Below are 21289 nucleotides of genomic sequence, written 5' to 3'. Positions count from 1 at the left end.
GCAATATTTTAAATTCTGAGCGAAGCAATGGTGGTACATTTAAACAATGATGCCTGTGTTTGTGCTTTTTATTTTTGTGTCTATACTCTATAAACACTTTTTGGGGCACTAAAAAAGCTTTGATTTTCAAACCTAGGGGTAGATTCTAATAGCACATTTAGTTGAGAAAAATTAATATAAAAGAAAAACAGGGATTTGTACGCAAATTCAATTTTTTAGATTTTACCAAATTAAAAGATTACGTGTGGTGGGTATACGAACCCCCCTACTGTGTAATTACACCACTGATTTATATTAATTTTTTAATTATTTGAAAAGTGTTTATTTGGTTTTTAAGTATTATTCAATAATTGTAAAAATACTATAGTATTATAAATTAAAGTATTATAGTAGGTATTAAATTTTTTATATAATACTTTAATTTATAAGTTGACAATCTGATGACATTGTCATACATTTTAATAAAATATAAAAATTTAAATTTAAAATAAAATATATTTTTTATTTGGTTTTTTTCGGGAACTTAAATGTTTAAAATAATCATTTAACAGGTTAATTTTGTTTGTTGAGTACCTACTCTACATCTCTACAATTTTTTCATCAATATAATTTTCTATTTCGACATATTTTTGACATATTTTTGTTTTTGTGTGACTATCTGCAGTTCTTATTTCTATGTGTATATTTACTTGAAATAGTTTGAGAATTTTAGTAACTAATATTGAAATATTATATAAAAATGTATAAAAATGAAATATAGATATTATTATGATATTTTAATTTTTTTTTAAGGCAGTATCATCAGTTTGTTACTTATAATATTACTAGCTGTTAAGCTGTACTTGTACCCGCACGGCGTCGCTTGTGAAAAGAATTGCAAGTCAAATATCCTTTAAATTATAATTTTTGTTGTTAAACATAATAATACGTATTAATACAGTGGCATATTTAGGATTTTGTCCAGGGGGGATATACGTAGGCAAACATATAATTTCCTCTACCGTGGGGGGAGTACACTTACCATTACCTACTACCGTTTCTCAAAAATGTTGAAAATGTATTTAGTTATTATCAATAAGTACCTACACATAAATATATAAGACTGTATATTTTTGTTTTGAAGATTTATTATTCATTGTCATTTTTTTATAAAATGGAGTAAACCATAAGAATACAATAGTAGTGCTTATTGATAAATAAACAAATATATATGTATAGAACGAAAAATCAAAACAGTAAAAAATAATGCACTAGCCAGTGCTCCGAACTTGAGGGTCTCAGGGTCTCAATACAGCTACTAAAGAAGGGCCCTTTTTTTGGTACTTGGTCGGGGGCCTGAACCTTGGGAATGTTAAGACTAATGACCGCTAGGCAGCTTCCTAATTTGCCTAGGTGGAAGTTCGGCACTGGCACTATAACGTGAGTGTTCGATTATATTGAATAGTGAATTATTATGCTGGATTAAAAATGAACTAATGCAATAATAAATATTCTAAAAATAAGTAATAACTCGTATTTAGTATTGAAGTTTGTTTATTATTTGTAAACCATTTAATTATAAGAACTTATCGTTTATAATGCTTATTTATATATATATATATACCTTCACCTTGCAATAAGTTTTGAAATAGCAACCAAACGCTTATTAATTATTATTAAAAGCATGATAATAGCCGGATCGTTATTGACAATAATGACGATTGACGGAATTTTACGATTTACAATACGAATTGTTTTCAATCATATACATATTTAGCAGTAAGTATTGTGTATTGACTACGGCCATCAACCATAATATTTCCAAATTCTTAAAATTTCAATATTATAATAAAATGTAGCGTTTTCAATAATTTTATTCTGTATTTCTGTAATATATGTACGATATTATTAACTCTATCAAGTAAAAAAAAGGCCAATGGGGGGGATCTATCCCCCATATCTACCCCGTAAATACGCCACTGGTATTAAATAAAAAAAAAAAACTATATTCCCTGGTGGAAAATTGATACTTATTCCTAATTTTTATCTAAAATAGCGTTCGTGTTTTGAAATGTTGAAGTATAACTATGTATGAAACAAAAGATATAAATTATGTCAAAGATTTAAAAAATGTTTTTGTAAACGACGTTGTTGAGTTCTCGATTGAGGATAAAATTGTACAGATTTAATTTGGATATCACACAAGAAAGGGCAACATATACATTATGCAGTGTTCCTATATTATACATTGTTCCTGTGCTTTATTGATAGCCATTCAAAATAACGTTTAAATTGAAGAGGTAAATTTAAAGGTATAGTTGGTTTCACAGTTCATTAATATTATGCATTCGATCAATAAACTATTCAATTTTTTGATTTGTATAGGTAGTCTTGTACTTTCTTTAGTCTTTCTACTCAAAGAAAAAATAGATAATAAATAAACAGCGGGAAAAAATTGTAAAAACAATGCAAAAAATGACCTTAATGATAAATGACCTGTTAATGGCCTAGATGAAAAAAAAGGCAATGAGGGAGAGAGAATGATTTTTCGTTCATAATGATAAATCATTGAATTTAAATTTAACACACTCATAGTAATGACGCATTCGACACCTATTGTAACAGCAGAGCGATACTAACTTGCCTACCTATTTTTTTTTTTTAATTATGGCAAGAAAAATTTATGAAGAATCTTGAATTAAATTTTCAAGATTTTTTTTAATCGCAAACAAACATTTTATTGATATTCAGGTACAAAAAAAAAAAAATCGAAAATGTATAATGTTTATAATTCTATATTCTATAGTTCAAAATAAATCGAAATGCTAATATAAGTAATTGAGAAAAATTTCAAGTATACTTATTTACGGACTACGGTTATTTGTTCTTGAAATAAATAGGTAACATATATAACATATAACATATTATAACATAATATATTATATTATTATATTATTTCACGCAACATGTAAGAATATTCAATTGCATTAAAAATAAATTAAATTATACTGTTACGTCGTACCTATCTACCTAAATGCTATGGTATAGTATGTTTAATAATTTATTCTATTCGGTGTATTGGTGTATATAGTAGGTAGTACATAGTTAATAGTTATGACTACATATTTTTTAGACTTTGGAAAAAAGGCGGAGTCGGATAAGTTTTTATCAGTAAATGCATGTGTTATATAACCCCAGGTTGGGACATGATTAGCAAATACATACATAATATATGATAATATGTATATATCTTAACGGGGCTCGGGCAGTTGGACCCCGTGATAACAAGCAGATTTTTTATCACGAAATTTTCATGGAAGAAACGCAAAAATCGGGTCCAACTGAAAATGCAGAAATACCAACAGTGAAATGTAAAAATTCCCAAATAATTCCCAAATTTATGTATTTTAAAACTCAAATATTATTGTACAATTATTGTACAATTATTGTAAAATTCAAATTTATGTATTTTAAAATTCAAATATTATTGTATAATTCGTAAATTGAAAAATATTTCGTTTACGAAGTGTTTTACGGGAAAACCGAGAGAGATAGGACGAAAGTCGTGAGACATAAAATTGATCCCCATAACCAGCTTCATAAGTTGTATGCTTTTGATTTTTCGAAAAACCGTTAATAAGGATTTTTAAACGTCGTACTTAGGTCGAACGATTTTTGAAAACCCAAAATTTGAAATAACGAGTTTTTGGAAAAATGAAAAACTGATTCTGGTTTGGAATTACATGTACAACATTTTAACTTCTGTGATAAATTGTCGTTGGACCACCAGGTGACCTAGGAAAAGCGAATGAAAATTGAAAATTTCGAAAAATGAAAATTCTCGTTTACGAAGTGTTTTACGGGAAAACCGAGAGAGATAGGACGAAAGTCGTGAGACATAAAATTGATCCCCATAACCAGCTTCATAAGTTGTATGCTTTTGATTTTTCGAAAAACCGTTAATAAGGATTTTTAAACGTCGTACTTAGGTCGAACGATTTTTGAAAACCCAAAATTTGAAATAACGAGTTTTTGGAAAAATGAAAAACTGATTCTGGTTTGGAATTACATGTACAACATTTTAACTTCTGTGATAAATTGTCGTTGGACCACCAGGTGACCTAGGAAAAGCGAATGAAAATTGAAAATTTCGAAAAATGAAAATTCTCGTTTACGAAGTGTTTTACGGGAAAACCGAGAGAGATAGGACGAAAGTCGTGAGACATAAAATTGATCCCCATAACCAGCTTCATAAGTTGTATGCTTTTGATTTTTCGAAAAACCGTTAATAAGGATTTTTAAACGTCGTACTTAGGTCGAACGATTTTTGAAAACCAAAAATTTGAAATAACGAGTTTTTGGAAAAAAGAAAAACTGATTCTGGTTTGGAATTACATGTACAACATTTTAACTTCTGTGATAAATTGTCGTTGGACCACCAGGTGACCTAGGAAAAGCGAATGAAAATTGAAAATTTCGAAAAATGAAAATTCTCGTTTACGAAGTGTTTTACGGGAAAACCGAGAGAGATAGGACGAAAGTCGTGAGACATAAAATTGATCCCCATAACCAGCTTCATAAGTTGTATGCTTTTGATTTTTCGAAAAACCGTTAATAAGGATTTTTAAACGTCGTACTTAGGTCGAACGATTTTTGAAAACCAAAAATTTGAAATAACGAGTTTTTGGAAAAAAGAAAAACTGATTCTGGTTTGGAATTACATGTACAACATTTTAACTTCTGTGATAAATTGTCGTTGGACCACCAGGTGACCTAGGAAAAGCGAATGAAAATTGAAAATTTCGAAAAATGAAAAAGCTCTAAGTTACACTGTGTAACAAATGTAACAAAAATATATATTTTATAATATTACTCAGTCAACCTTTTTATTCATAAGAGATACTATAAAGTTGTCAATGACCCACACCCACTTAAACCCAAATGACCAAAAATAGTATGTTGTGATCTTATACTGGTGAATCTGTGTAGTGTGTAACACAAAATTCATAACAATTTTGATTATGTCTTATATGACAAAAAATGTATGTGTTTGTACTCTTTTATAATATGTTGGATTTGATGCAATGCAATTAATTTAATATTCATTAACAATTATTTGTGATTTTTTTTTTATCGTTTTTTAATGCAGTTTCAAAAACATACATACATATTAATATCAGTAGTAAACTCAACATAATTTATAAAGCATAGATAAATCTTAGAAATAGCATTTACTTGATTAAAATCTATAAATATTTAATGTATAAGTTAATATACACATCAGTTATAAGTTATGGATAAATTATAAAACTGTTATTTTATATATCTATTAAACATTATATTGCCCAAATATAAATATATATGTTATATTTTGCTTTTGTTTGTCATTAAATAAGAAATTAAATTTAATGACTTAATTTTAATTTATATATTAAAAAGTATAAGTTGTAAATTTGTAAGGTCTGAATACAAAACAGTTTGTTAAAAGAATGTAAATATCCATAATACAAGAAGTCACTATTTCAATTTTTTTGTTTTTATAGATGAAATTTGATTTAAATAGTGTAAAAATAATAATAAAATTAATTAGTTTGTTGACACATTAAAAAGTCAATAAATAAAAGCCTTTTACACCTTATAAGGAGTTAAAGTAAAAAAAAATAATATTAATTGTCACAATAATATTTGTATCAAGTTTTCTTTTATTTCATTTAAACCGACAAACTTTGTTTGATAATCAATTGTCAGATATTTATCAATAGAGTAATATTGACAGCTTGCTGGATAGCGATTAGTTTGTATGCGAACAACACATCTTTTTTGAGTAGTCCATGTTAGTCACTATTATATTAATTTATCTGGAATCTCTTCTTTGCAAACTATAACAATAAAACAAAATCATATAAATAAAACCATAAGCATACATTTTTTGATTATAAATGTAAAATAACCATCACCAATGTAGTATTTTTATTTGTTAATTATGATAACAATATTATAGAATATCTGGTTATTTAAAATGTTTAAACTATTGTGATAAAAATGAAAAATAAGTAAACAGGAACACTAAAATAGCAGACAGTTAACCAGATAGCAATTAATACAATACTGATTTTAAGTATACATTAAATGCATTTTGACAATGTATTATGTATATTGATTAAACATAAAAATTTATATTATTTCTTTCCTCTATAAGAAAGAGTAGAATATTATAAAATTGAATGTATTATTTAAATCTCTTATTTTGTATGTGTAACAATGCCTATAAATATCTAAAAATATTGTTTTAGGTTAAATTAAAACTTAAATAATTATGAACATAATTAATAGCAGTATCAAATTGCATTGATTCCCTGTGTTGCTATGGCTGTAATATACAGACTAATAAAATATAGATAGTATTCATAAAATAACTTTTATAATAGTAAAGTGACACACTATAGTAATTCAGATAATATGAACTCTTCTACCTTACCGGATAAACAATTATGTTAGTAGGAACAGTTTTTTCAGATGTTTTTCCAAACAGAATAATCTCCTTATTGGCCTGGATACATGTATACTTCAGTTAGTGTATCTTGCTAACTATAATTAGGAAAAAAAAAATTATATTAATTATATTATATTAATAATTTTGAAAATTGTTTCAATAGCTCAATATTATAATGAAATTTAATGTAAAATAGAAACCAATCTTTAATCAATATTATTAAAGCAAACATCTTTGTGTTATAGTTGTGTACCTAAAGTATATATACTTATATTATTTATTATTATCTATACTTGATATAGAAAAGTACAAAAATAACAATATAGATATATACAACCTTTTTAATATTATAAAATAGTAATTCTATCACCATTTACTACTACTATAAAATTGATCAGCCAACAATTACAAAATCACAGGTATCAACCAACACCTGACTACAACTTTATAAGATAAATAATTATCTTGTCAGTGTATCTCTTAAGTTGTTTCAGATATGCTAATAGGTAATAAACCTTAAATGAGTACTACATTATAGGAACATTAGGAACACTATACAGAACTTACATGATTTAAGTTATGAAGATTTGAATATGAATGTTGTAGATAGCATGAATTTAACTTGTTTTTTGCAATGGTTTCAATTATTTATCGATACATTGTACCTAGAAAGTAAAAATAATTATACTGTTATACTGTTAATTAAATCTACATATTATGCAAACCGGTTGTTTCCAATGACTATAAGAATGACTGATGAAGACCACATCTAAAGAGAACTGTTTAAATCTGTAATTTGTATACTGTACAGGGTAAAGAACATATTATTTAATTATACAAAAACTAATTACTTAGAACGTAAATACTAAAAAGTAAAATTAAAAAAATACAAATTATCAAATTAACGTATAATTATTATTTACGTAAAAATTGAACATAACCGCAATTGTTTATCAGACATTCGAAGTGGTAACCTTATAAAACTAAAACCATGGTTATACTAATTAATAATTCATTATCTTAATGTATAATATATGATAATATTGATAAAGCTAATTTTGTATTGTTTTTTGGCTTTTTTATGCTTTTTGAAAGTTATCTATTTAACTACTGAAAAATTCATTACACTGACCATTTAAATGGAATCTGCATAAAATTCTCTATCGATAAACTTTAGATTTCACCATTTATCATTCTTCTATGTGGGATTAACCTCATCTACAAACGAACAATGACAAATTTTTGAATAGAAAACATAATATTACACTTGTCATTTTGTAATTTACTATACCTATTGTTCAGCGTTAATACATTTTGAGACTTGTCATATTATTATTATACATTCACAACAATATACATTTAATTATAAGCATTTTTTAGGAGTATATATCGTTAATTTTGATGATTGAAATTCAAAGTTCATCAGTTATATGAACAATTATTGATACCTAGGTACCTAGTTGATATATAACACTGTTATATCCCGTTCCAGTCAGATCTTGTACGGTTGTTTAATTTATTGTTTGGTACCTAGTCGGTTCTTCTTAAGGAATGAAAATCAAATATCAACACAATTTTGGTTGATGAATTTAATTTATTGATTGCGAGTCGAATACTGAATAGTTAATTAAGTTTTACTTAATGAAGGATCATAAAATATAGTGTTAGAGTAAAACGACTTATTAAAAATTGTATGGCTAACGATCGAGTGATCGACTGACTGCGTCGTACATTTTAAAAATGATGGTCGTATCTCATATATACAACGAAATTGCTTATATAAACGAGGGGTATAAACATTAAATAAATGTATTATCGATGTGATTTGATGAAAAATTACTTCTAAATAAATTATTTTTTATGCTGATGGCGTAATTGCCAAACGTTGAAACGCGAACAAACCTAAAACGAGTAAAAAGTTCAAAAATATAATTCGTTAAATCGATATACGGGGGTATACCACAAAGAAACGTATGTGTATACAAAAAAACAAGTGATTCAATTTTCAACTATTTTCGCACCCCGATTACGGGGTAAATAATGATCCTAGGCATTTTGACCATAGAACCTTTATAACTCGTCATGGCATTTATAAGTCAGCACTCAAATTTCAAAAAGATTGAACAAAAACTCAATTTCAAAAAATTCAGAAAATACGTAAAATCTAAGTACCAAAAAAGAAAAAGAAAATCATAACTTTCCAACAAAACGTCCGATTTCTTTGGTTTTGGTACCGTTCGATTTTTGACAAAAATTTTTTAACGATGCGTAGAAAAAAATTGCTCTAACCACCCAAAGTCTAAGTGTTTCGTGGCAACAAAGTCCAAAAACTGCAAAATCCTAATTTCCTACGCCAAAAAGAGGGGTAAAAAAGGCTCCTACAGTTTCGACACAAGACGCCGATTTTGATCACCGATCTACAAAAAATCGAACCTGCGAATTTCAGAAACGTGGAACAAAAAATAAACATTTTTCAAAATATTCATGAGGGGGGCATAGGACCCTCCGACCACCGAAAGATTTTATGTAAAATAACTTAAAACAAAACTTTTGGTGAAGAAACTATGCCCCTACATCGAAACCCGGCCGAGTAACACTCGACTAAAAAACTCAAATTTCGGAATTCCAAAGCCCCAAAGTGGGGTAAAAACGGCTTTTACGGTCTCGACAAAAGATATCACTTTTAATCAGAATCCTCAAAAATACCAGAATATTGAGTTTCAGACACGTAGAACGACCACTAAGGTTTTTCAAAAATATATTTGGGGGGGGGGTTAAAGGTACCCCAACTACAGGGTAATTTTTGGAGAGGCCTAACCATTGTTTAGGAACGTAACTTTTATAGCTGTAGAGACAATAGTTTTTTCGTAAAATTTTTTCAAAATTATAATATATCATATCATTGCCGCATGATTCTCGATATGATTTGATGAAAAACTATTTCTAAATAATATGTATACTTACCTAGTGTTTTACTAAATATGAATGCCTTCCTAAAATTTAACAATTTAATGCAAGTATACAGTACTAATAAGTAATAATAGTACTCATAGATAATGATGAAACACAGTACGAAATTAAGAATATTTACGCTTTTGAAAAGGTGTTTAAGGTCTACCTTTTGTAATTGTACGTATAATAAGTAATGTAGTTTTTTTATTTACATAGAATATTATATGACTTTGACGTTTGCGAATATATCGTATTTCTTACAAATTGTACCTAGTCGTAATTTTTCATAATTTTTTTGTTGCTTTTGGTAATTAAAATGTAGAAGATTCAGTATTATTATACCGTTTAGGGTAATGTTAAACTTTTATATAACTGAAAAATATAATTATTTACTTTGAAACCAGATTCATTAAAGAAATTGACCTAAGTACCTAATGTTGAATATGACGCAGACTTGCATTAAGTAAATAAAATAAATATTTAAAAAGTTTTATGTTATACAACATAACTTTTCTAAAACTTCGCATTTTACAACTCGTTATTTTAACACATGATATAATATGTTGTTATTATGATATTCATCCATAGATTTTGAGGTTCAACTTGAAGTACTAACTTTTTAATATTATAGTTCATAGTTGTATCGTTTCGAAATCTTCGAGGTTCAATGCAGTGACACCTTGAGATCAAATTTTTGTTCTCAAAAATGTTGAATTTTAATTTTAAAATTAAGAAATTGCTAAAACCAAATTTCCCGCCAATTTCCTTTTTTGAAAACTTTAAATTTAAATCACCACTTACCGTCTAAATAATTGAGTTGAAAAACCTTTAGTATTTGGAAGATTATCTAGGGACGCATCTGCGTCGATCATTGAAGATTTTATCTAGATGGGGCCAGTATTAAAGGGTTTAGTTTTGGAATTAGATTTTTGAAAACGTAATAATAAATTGAATTTTTGGACAAAAATTCATAAAAAAATCAGAATTTGGACAGTTATATAATTATAAATGAGTCGACAGTTTTTAAATATTATGCAATAGTTTATGAGGAAAATAGAAAATAGCGAAAATATTGAATGTGCGGTAGGGTTGCCTATACAAAATACCTTCAAATCTGTATGCCAATTTAATAAAATACATAATGCGTTCACTATTTGAGGTGTACTGTATGACAAAATAATTTATAAAATAAATTGTATCATAGAGATAGAATAATAGAAGAATCAACCGACCAACCAATATTTTATTTTTAAAAAATAATTATAATGTATAGAACTTGCCTATATAAACCCCTTCTACTGATGAAAGAAATAAGGATCTGACAGCCTGGCTATAACTAATATTATTGAAATATAAACAAAACACAGATCACAAATGTCCATAAAACTTTTTGTGTTGTGTAAAAAACCTTAAAAATGTAATATAAGGATAATCATAATTCATAAGTCTTGATTTGTTTTTATAAGTATTATAAGTTTATACCTTGACATTTACCTATCAAATTTCAAAAAAAGAACAAACTTTTTCGTAGTTAAAAGTTGTCTTTCTTCTATTTTTAAGTTTTGGAAATTGTATACATGATTCTTCATAAGAAGTTATATAGCAAGTATATTATTATATTTTTATACATATAATGGCATTTTCAAATGCATTGTTTTTCCTGTAAAAATGAATTTAACCTACTGCTGTACTAATGCAATAGTAAAATTAATTACTTTATTCACAATGCCATCAAATCTACTTAGTAATAATGTAGGCTGATAGAACATCTTTGTTCATAATTGTTTTTCTGATATAATGATTTTATTTCATTGAATTTAAATGTCAGTACACCCATTATTAACCTATTGTACAGCAAAGCAACACCCACTTACTCAATTTTTTTATAGTTAGGATTAAAAATTGAAAGCAAAACAGTTTCTCATAAATAGTTCTTACTGCAACCAACAGATCTGAAAATGCTTAAATACAGTTTTTGTATAAACATTATAAGATTAATTTTAATAAGAAGAACATCACTTTTTAATTTTTAAGTAGTATTTAAAAAAAAATGTAATGGGTACGTTAGTTTATTAACTCTATAATTTATTTTAAAATCATCATTTTTGAAAAAATAAAGTATAATTTTTTACTGGTAGTTACTCACTTAATAATAATATAATTAAATAACAGTAAATTTTATAAATAAAATAATTCAATAACAATAAACTTAATAAATTACATAATTTAATAATAAAAGGAATATTATAATTTATAACATTGAACAATAACAGACCGCCTACAATAATAAGTACAATTAATTCCCCAGTTGAATAGTTTTTTGTAAGTGGACAAGTAGAAAATTAAATTTAAATGAATTACAATATTCACAGTATTTACAACATAGGTACTAAGGTCCAATTTGTTGTGGACATAGTCATGATTTTGGAGAACAGTCCTCTTCAAAAACATCAACAGATCATTGTTTCTGTTCAGTTACTGTACAGATTCTCTGATAATCCTTGTAGTATTTTTCTTTCAGATCTGGAAGTATAATTTCTAATTTAAAAAAGTAAATTTACATTATTCAACCATAAACATAACAAATCATGTTTATTCAGAAAATAAAAATTATACAATTTCTGTGAGGTTATTTGTGTACTGTTGTAATTCTAAAAGAACTGATTTTCAACAATAGTCAATCTTTGAAAGACTGTCTTTCTGTTTATTATATAAATTAATCATTATTTAATAATAGGTATAATATTGTCAACAATAACAATAATTAAAAACAATTTGTTTTCATACACACCATTAAAAAGCAAAAATATCCAGTACACGATTTCTATTTATGATACATTTACATATAACTTAGTATTTGAAGTAATAAAAATTTCTCAAAATTAAAACTAATTTTTTTTCATCAATGATTGACTAATAAGGGAATTGTTCAAATTTAGGTTGAAACCAGGTTAAGCTTTGAAGGCAATATGATAAATACGCACAGCAAATAAAAAACAATTTATATACTAGACTAAATACAAATATTGATGGAACTTACTAATTTTGTTATGAATTGTTGTTACACTGTTAATTATGTTAAACATGTACCTATTAACAAAACATAAAACACATAAGATAGAATACTAACATTTATAGGACAGTGTAACATAGAGACCACAGTGCAACTAAGACGATTAACAAAGAAAAAAAGGAAAATAATTTTAAAATAACATGTAATGATCTTATTGATAAATATAAAATATATGTAATTTATAACTTATTATGAGTTGTAAAGTATTTATGTATTATATATTTATATTGAAATAATAAGGAAATTATTTACTTTATGAGTGTAATAATATATAAGTTGTTAATGTACAACATACAAATAAGTAATAATGTGTGAAATTCTATAACAAACATTTGTTATTTAGGTCTATAGTTGCGCCAATGACTTAAAAATAAAGGTAGTACTTACTAGTTGGATATTAATTAATTAATAAACATTCAAATATATTACAAACAATTGATTTAGGCACTTATTATACACAAGTTTTACTTATGTTAAATGTTGAACCAAACTTCCAGCCAGGGGCAGCAAACGTAAAACAAGTAATCGTTATTCGTTGCCCGTTAAAGTCGTTAAAATGTTGAATAACGGTAATTTATTAATTTCGACCGACAGAATACGACGGATAAATAATGTATCTGGTTCTGGGGACCAGGCTGAGAAATTTATATACTCAAAAATCGTAGTAGAATTATTTACAATGTTGAATAGTTGGTATTAATTTGAATTTTTGCGATTTGAGGTTAGTGTTCGAACTTTTAATTTCTGTTATCACTTATAATTTCTTATCACGGGGTCCAACTCTTATCACGGGGTCCAACTGGCCCCATCCCTATCTTAACATTACCGTGTTTTCAAAAATGATAACGTCGATGAAGTAATTAAATAAACATAATATTACCTATTTGGTTTCGGTATTTGCCATTCAGCAATCATTTAAGCTAAATAAAAAGCAGTTTTCCTTATTCCGTATTCTGCGAGCAGTGTAGTGTATAATTTGTGAACAGTAATTGAACAACTCTATTACTGTTGCTTTCCCGTGTCTCAGTTGACGGCTAAACCATAATACACTAACAACAATTTATACATTTTTATTCTACGATTCACGGAATATTGTCGATTTAGGCTGTTATTTAATTTCCTGAAATGGAAAGACACACTAAGAAAACTAAAAAGGTTTGTGTACAAATTTTCTAATCGTTACGTCTATTTCATAATTATAATGATCATAATTCATGATTACTTAGTTTGTGCTTTGTTGATCATTTATATAAAAAAACGTATTTATGTATATATAAGGTATCAATGATGCTAATTGGTAGCATCCATTATTTTCCTTCAATTATGTATTTATTCATAATTTTAAGTTTATATAGGTTCAATATTTCAAACTACTTATAGATTGGCCAAAACTTTTTTTTTTTTCCAAACGAAAATCAAATTTTTTTAGTGAAAATCGTATAAAACAATCTTAGAACCTATTTTAAATATGGTATTCATATAAGTTAATTTTAAAATTTCAACAATCAGAATTTGAATAAATTCATTATTAAAGATTAAATTATTAAAGCTTGGCAAATCAATTTGTGTAGATATATTATGTATTTTAATTTAACTTTTGAAGTGTAAATCATAACATTGAGAAGTGGTGTAAGTAGGTTAATCAGTGTCCTAATGTCCTGGTATTTATTTTTTTCATCTGTAAAAATATTATTTTGTTAAAATTTAGAAGAAAAAAAAATCATTAGTTTTATCTTTTTTATTTTAATAGATAATCTTCAATAACTGTGGCCATTGTATTTAAAACATTATTCTTAGGTATTCTAATTTAAAATCTGAAAGAATTAAACCTAAATTGCTTTATTTATTCTGTTCTGATATACATTTTTTATACCTATAAAAAAGAATGTTTTGAAATGTATTTAAATTAGAGGAAGTTGTCTACATAATATGTCACTGCTGATGGATAATGATGGTTTTTACATTGAAATATTTTTTTTGATTATATACTGACTTAGAATTCAGGGTCAGTGTTGAATAAAGAAGGTTATACAGATATGATTTACACAATATATATGTCTTCTTTTGCTAATTTAATATTATATATATATATTATAACTTACATAAGTTAATTGTTTATTTTATTACTCTTATAATTATTATACATTTATAATTTTTGAAGAGATATAATATTATATATAATATAATATTTAGATTGTTTATTAAATGGCTTAATGTATCTTAAGAATTAAGATAATAATTGTATTTTATTTTATTTAAAAAAAAAAATTATATCTTATCTAGAGGTAAGTTAGGTATAATTTTTTTACAAAATTAATATTTACATATTATAATTACCTGATTAGAGGACATTCATAATGTTTTAAGTATAAAAACTTATAAACAAATTATTTATATAATATTCAAATTGTTATGATTTGGTGTCATCTCTATGAATTAATTACATTAAATTTAATTTTTGTTGCTGAATGAATGAATTTTAACATGATATAAAGTAAAACTGTTATATTAATTATTAAAAAAAAATCCCTTAATCAAGATAGATAAATTATAATTAAGCAACATAAATTATAATAATCTTTATAATACAATTTTATTTTACATAAATATATGTTACTAAGTTTATTTCAGAATAATATATCTATGACTTATGACCTCCATTTATTAGTCACTGTCTCTTTCTGTGTTTTTTTCTCTCTTTGCTAGGAACTATTCTCTATTTTCTATTCCGACCTATCTGACATCTTATGTAATAATCTATCATTTCGCAGAATGTGAAGTCACCTTAAATCAACTTATACTCTGAACAGCTAGAGGACATACTGCGGCCTGACAAAAATTGATTCTTCTGTTTATCATTACGTGACAACTATAATGAATTCGATCTTAATTACTGAGTGTCGAGTGGAAATTCACATGAGAATCAATTTGATGTGTTCTCACGTTGAACAGAGTATAATCTCTTACCTCTGCATTATTGCTATTAATATGTATTAACTTCGTACTTGATATGGCATTTAATTTTTAAATGTATCAATCATATGGAAAGTGGAAAAGTTGCCAGTTGAAGTTGGAGGATCAGTTGTTGAATATTTTAAAAATAAAAATACATTTGTATATCTATTTGAAATACCCTAATTTGTACTTGAGCCTGAACTTTTAATTGAATAATTATTACTAAAATTAATAAAAATTCTAACTACCTAGTTCTTTTTTTTATTGTAAGTTAGTTATATACACTGAACCACCCAAATTTTGTGTTAAAATAATGATGGCAATTGTGTAAAAACTAAAATAATCCTCACAATTTAAATCATACAAAATTTGGAAGATTCTGCTTACACAGCTGATCTATTCATTATTGAATTAAACATTTATGGTAAGTGTCCGCGCGGTAGTGCAACTTATCCATTACTATGACCTGTAGATAGGCTACAAATTACAATTGATGTTATCATTATTGCCTTAAGCTATGATTCACCTCTTCACTATTGACTACAAATCTTCACTTTCCTTGAGTAGCTTTATAGTATATAGAAGGGGGTCAGCCAAAATTTAAACTTACCTGTGTCCGTTCCGTTTTTCAATTAACCTCATATGAATTTTTAAAATCATAAAAATAAAACTTCATTTACAAGCACAGTGACTCAATTATCATTCAAATGTCTTTGTTTTGGTTAATATAATAACTTCTATGTTTAAATGATGACTATAAAGTGAAATATACAAAAGAAATAGGTATAGTATTGAGTCTATTGACACAGATGCTAATAATTGTATGCGTATAGTGTATACCATATTTATTTAAATTTATTAAAATAAATACTTAAAAATTTATTGCCAATTGCCAACTTATAATATAATATAATATGTAACATTATGCAGTTTATCAATTAAAAGTAGATATATACTCTAATTTTTCAACTTTGTATTTAATTAAAATTAAAATTTTGTTTAATTCAATAATCATAATAGTTATAATATAAACTATGATAGAAAAATATACACATTTTGTGAATTTAAACAATTCAGTAAGTTAAAAATTATAAATGATTGAACCTTAAAAAAATAAGCTTGGTAGATGTATGAGTCATTGATAATTAATGGCTTATAGATTTACTATAGTTTATAATTTTTTTTGAACTACAGTAGAATCTTTATAGTCCAGACGGCATATTAATTAATTTGTTTGTAAATACAATTAACTTATGTAGTTTATTTGGAACTCAATTAATCTATAAAATATTTTTATTGACAAAAACAATTTCGTCGTTTTATTACTTACCTATTTATTTACCTATTTTTGTAATTTAAAATGCAATAAATATAAAGGTGGCGTAAATAAAAATAAAAAACTTAGTAGTTTGAGTAGGTTATCTTGAAAAACCTTTGGCAATCTGGACGGTGCTCAGTTATAATTCGTATGGACTATCAAGCCTCTACTGTACTATTGATTTGTTTGTGTGAGAGAATTTGATAATAATTAACTAAAAATGTATTAAGTTGACAAGAATGATTTTAACTGAAAATATAATTATTTAAAATTTTAACACACATATGATTATCTTTGTCAACTCTAATTTTAGAGAATATAACAATGATCCATGATAAATGTAAAATATAATTACATAATTACTCTAAGTCACAGAGACATAATTGATTATTTTTCTGTTACTTTTATCAGGAGACGATTGATATTTTCTATCATCAGTAATATTAAATACAGCATTTTTTTTAGTTGCATAATTAAATGTATGTAAAAATACACTATAGTTAGGATGTATTTTTTCATACAGTGTATCTATGTATTTTTAAAACTATTTAAAACTAATTTTTCTTATATTATTAAGAGAAGAATAAAATATTTTCAAGAGAGGCCTATTTTCTTTTTAAATTAGAAATGGTTAATTTACATTTTGTATCATAGTTTCATTGTGATATTATTAACCTTATGTATTGATATATTGTGTAGTAATTAAAATGGTTTTAATGATTTTTCACAGATAGTTGAAGAAGATGATACTTATAAAAATGATAAAACAAAACCGGAAGTAAATCAAACTAAATATTTACTGTATAGTATTATTGTAATAACTTTTGTGGTAATATATTGTAAGTGGAATTTAATCTATATATTTTTTATGATAATCATTTACTGCCAGTTAAGTAAATTTTAAAAATTTCAGCTTATTACACTATCTATAAATCAGATTTTGGATCAGATAAAGTTGTTAAAAAGCAACCGTTATCAGAACCTGTTTATGCTGTTATTATTGATGCAGGAAGTACTGGTTCAAGGGTATTAGCATTAGCTTTTAAAAAAACATCAAGTACCTAAACAAAACATTTAATATTATATTATTATTTAATACTTATTATTATTTTATAGGTGGTTCTTTAGAGCTAGAAGATGAATTATTTGTACAAGTTAAACCAGGCTTATCTAGTTTTGCCGATAATCCAAAAAAAGTAAATGTTGTGTTTTTAACAAATATATTTAATTTAATATTTAAAATTCATTAAATTTTGTTTGTATTTTAGGGTGCTGAATCAATTGATCAGTTATTGGCCAAGGCTAAAAATTTTGTGCCAAAACAGTATTGGAAAAATACACCACTTGCAATGAGAGCAACAGCTGGTTTAAGGTTATTACCAACTGAAAAAGCAGATGGAATTCTCAATGAAGTATTTTGTGTTTTTCTGAAAAAATAAATGCTAAATTTATTTTAAAAATTATTTGCATTTTTTTTATAGGTAATACAATTATTTAAACATAATCCATTTTATACAAATGAAAATTCAGTGGCAATCATGGATGGTATTGACGAGGGTCTTTTTTCATGGTTTACAGTGAATTTTCTTCTTGGTAAAATCATAAATTTACATTTATCTAAAAATATATTTATTTATACAGCAGTTATAAAAATGTATTTATTTTTTAGATCGTTTGAATGGTAAATTGACAAATACTGTAGCTGCCCTTGATTTAGGTGGTGGTTCTATACAGATCACATTTATCCCTACTGATAGTAAACAAATAATAAAAGAATTACCAGAGTTTATTACAGAGTATTCGATAATGAACGAAAAAATAAACTTGTATAGCCACAGGTATACTTAAAATTGAACTCTATTAATATTATATTATGTTAACTAAATAAAAATTTATTTTAGTTATTTAGGGTTGGGATTAATGGCAGCACGAAAGAGTGTGTTTACTGTTGATGGTGACTTGTTAAATATAACTAGCCCTTGTGTTCAAGAGGCGGCCAAAGGAACACCTTATAAATTTGCTCAAAATACCTACCATGTAACGTACGTTTTTAATTAAAATTGCTGTATTAAAAATTGTTTAAGACAAGCTATTTATTTATATTATAAAAATATGAAATATTTTAGTCTAAAACTATTGTTTTGGACTTACTTTGCGTATATACTAGTACATATTAATCATATTATCATATTGTAATGTATTTATTTCAGTGGGGCGCCATCGAAAAAAGGTCCAGCTGTTGATTACCAATTGTGTAAGAGTATCATTGAAGCTGTAGTTAAAACTATATATACTGACAAACCCAAAGATTTGCTTAACCAGAAAATAGTAGCATTTTCATATTTTTATGACAGAGCTCAAGATGCTGGTCTGGTCGGTATGTATTAGGCATTAATAATGAATATAAATAGCAGTTAGTTGTTACTATTTTATTTATGGCTATTATAATTTTTTAGGCGAAGAAGGAGGTGAAGTAACCATAAAATCATTTTATGATGCAGCAGAGAAAGGTAATCTGTTTTTATTAATAATTAAACATTATTTTAAATAATAACTTTTAATTTTCCAGAATGTTCCAATACAAGTTATAATGAACTACGTCCATTTAAATGCCTTGATTTAACTTATATTTCCGTTTTATTGGAACAAGGTTTTGGTTTACCAGTGGAAACTTCAGTTTCTGTAAGTTTTTCATTATCATATTTTATCTTCATGTGTAATTATTAAATTATTTAATTATTTATCAAAATCTAATATAATTATAAATTTGTCATTTAGTTATTGAATACTATTGACGGACATGAAATAAGCTGGGCACTTGGAGCGGCTTACCATATTTTACAAAATGGACTTTAAATCAAACAGCAATTTTTTAAAAACCAATAACCATGGTGACCGAAGATCAAAAACTAGTTTATATTTTATTGCCCAATTGTTCATGTCTATTGTTTAATTCTTCGCAGTTCAAACATTGTATTTGTAATATTATTACAATTATATTAAATTGCATTTTAATTTTTAATTTTTTATTATTAATGTATTTGTTATTTTATGTATATTTCAACGAATTATTTGATTTGAAATACTTGTATTGTAGATTAAAATTTTTTCAACAATATAATTTATAGTGATAATGTTATGTAACAATTATGTGAGTTTTCTTTAAACCAAATATTTTGTATTTCAATGCCATATATATCTACTTAATTGTTTGATTAAATAAAATTGTAGTCAAATGATTTTGTAATTATTTAATTAAAAATAAAACTAAACTACAGGAGCACATCATTAAAATCTCAATACATTTTTAGAAACAAAAGTTCAGAAGTTGTAATTGAGATCATTGCAATTTTTGAAGAGTTAAGCAAAGATATGTACAAAATAATAACAACATTTATTGCATGTTTATTCATTTTTTTAGATACAAAAAAGATTTACAAAGGTAATATAAATACATAGTAATATAATATATAAATATTCTAATATCTATATTGAGACATTGTTTTTTCTAATTTAACCAAAAACAAAATTGAACCCCAACATTTTTTTATTTTTATACTACAGACAATGATGATAAATTTTAGTAATCTAACTGTGGTATTTTATAAAATATTGTATATTATAGTTACTGAATTTATTGCAGTAAAAATAAAATGGGAAAATTATTCAATTGATATGTAATAAATAAGCAACTCAATATTTTAACTCAAGTGTTTTTATGCTTTTATTTAGTGAAATTTCAAAATTATGTTTTATAAATTGTAGTGAAAAAAAATATAAGGGTACAAACTAAGAAAACGAAACTAACTATTTCCAAAAATAAAAAGTACTTCAGTTAATACTTAATTATTATAAAATTTACAGTATACATTATTTTAGCAGTTATCAATGTAATTCTACAACAGTTGCACTAATGTTATAGGTGTTTTTTTTATCAATTTATTTGTAATAAGCAATTTAAAAAAAAAGGTTTCTTGTAAATGTATTTAAGAAAAAATCATATTTGCAAATTTTGAAACTTTATATTAAATTAAATTTCTAAAGCTGCATTATAGTTAATAAAAACATACTTTATAAAAATATCAACTAAATAAGTAACAATTGGAATTTGTATTTAGTGACATAATAAATTACATAATACAATACTTTTAGATCTGATATTCTAATTTTATGATGAGTCTATAATCTAGTGCACTTCTGATAGTTTGACATTTAATGGATTCAAATTTTAAATCGGTCAAAAAACTACAGAATAGTTTAGTATACAAAATAAAAACCTTCAATAAAGCAAAATGAAGAAAAACCCTGTGTGTAATTATTAGAATCTAAGTAACTACATTATGTCAATTTTAATTTTTAACCTAATTAGAAATATGTAAAAATATAAATAAATATAAATATATCTATCACTTGGTCATTCTGCGGAATACTGACAATTTTTAATAAATTTATCAACTAAAAATTTAAAGATTTAATGAAAAAAATTAATATCAAATAGATTAAGAATCTGATTTTTTTT

The 21289-nt window shown here is 25.5% G+C and overlaps 1 protein-coding gene and 2 long non-coding RNA genes across 3 annotated transcripts; 1 reads left to right on the top strand and 2 right to left on the bottom strand.

The window, feature by feature from the left end:
- Nucleotides 1-5445: 5445 nt before the first annotated feature.
- On the bottom strand, nt 5446-8095 carry LOC132930964 (uncharacterized). Its single transcript, XR_009662309.1, has 4 exons — nt 7198-8095; nt 7040-7137; nt 6458-6567; nt 5446-5858 (listed from the first exon to the last, which is right to left on the bottom strand). It is a non-coding gene; the product is annotated as an uncharacterized LOC132930964 (long non-coding RNA).
- Nucleotides 8096-11488: 3393 nt separating this feature from the next.
- On the bottom strand, nt 11489-13286 carry LOC132929100 (uncharacterized). Its single transcript, XR_009662083.1, has 3 exons — nt 12885-13286; nt 12465-12514; nt 11489-11947 (listed from the first exon to the last, which is right to left on the bottom strand). It is a non-coding gene; the product is annotated as an uncharacterized LOC132929100 (long non-coding RNA).
- Nucleotides 13287-13349: 63 nt separating this feature from the next.
- On the top strand, nt 13350-20009 carry LOC132929097 (ectonucleoside triphosphate diphosphohydrolase 5-like). The gene is made up of 12 exons (XM_060994194.1): nt 13350-13652; nt 17501-17609; nt 17684-17827; nt 17887-17966; nt 18039-18182; nt 18252-18363; nt 18440-18608; nt 18672-18812; nt 18981-19147; nt 19227-19280; nt 19340-19452; nt 19549-20009. The coding sequence occupies exons 1-12, from the start codon at nt 13623-13625 to the stop codon at nt 19624-19626; spliced, it is 1341 nt and encodes a 446-aa protein (XP_060850177.1). The 5' UTR covers nt 13350-13622; the 3' UTR covers nt 19627-20009.
- The last annotated feature ends 1280 nt before the right edge of the window (nt 20010-21289 follow it).

Source organism: Rhopalosiphum padi, chromosome 4, assembly GCF_020882245.1.
Source record: "Rhopalosiphum padi isolate XX-2018 chromosome 4, ASM2088224v1, whole genome shotgun sequence".
Classification (NCBI taxonomy): Eukaryota; Metazoa; Arthropoda; class Insecta; order Hemiptera; family Aphididae; genus Rhopalosiphum; species Rhopalosiphum padi.
This window is presented reverse-complemented; position numbering and strand designations above follow the sequence as displayed.

What these genes read in the sequence shown, in the direction of transcription:
- LOC132929097 (XM_060994194.1), top strand. Translation starts at nt 13,623, where the DNA reads ATGGAAAGACACACTAAGAAAACTAAAAAG. An exon ending in ATAAACTTGTATAGCCACAG is followed by an intron (nt 18,609 to 18,671) that starts GTATACTTAAAA and finishes AATTTATTTTAG; the next exon opens with TTATTTAGGGTTGGGATTAA. An exon ending in TCAAGATGCTGGTCTGGTCG is followed by an intron (nt 19,148 to 19,226) that starts GTATGTATTAGG and finishes ATAATTTTTTAG; the next exon opens with GCGAAGAAGGAGGTGAAGTA.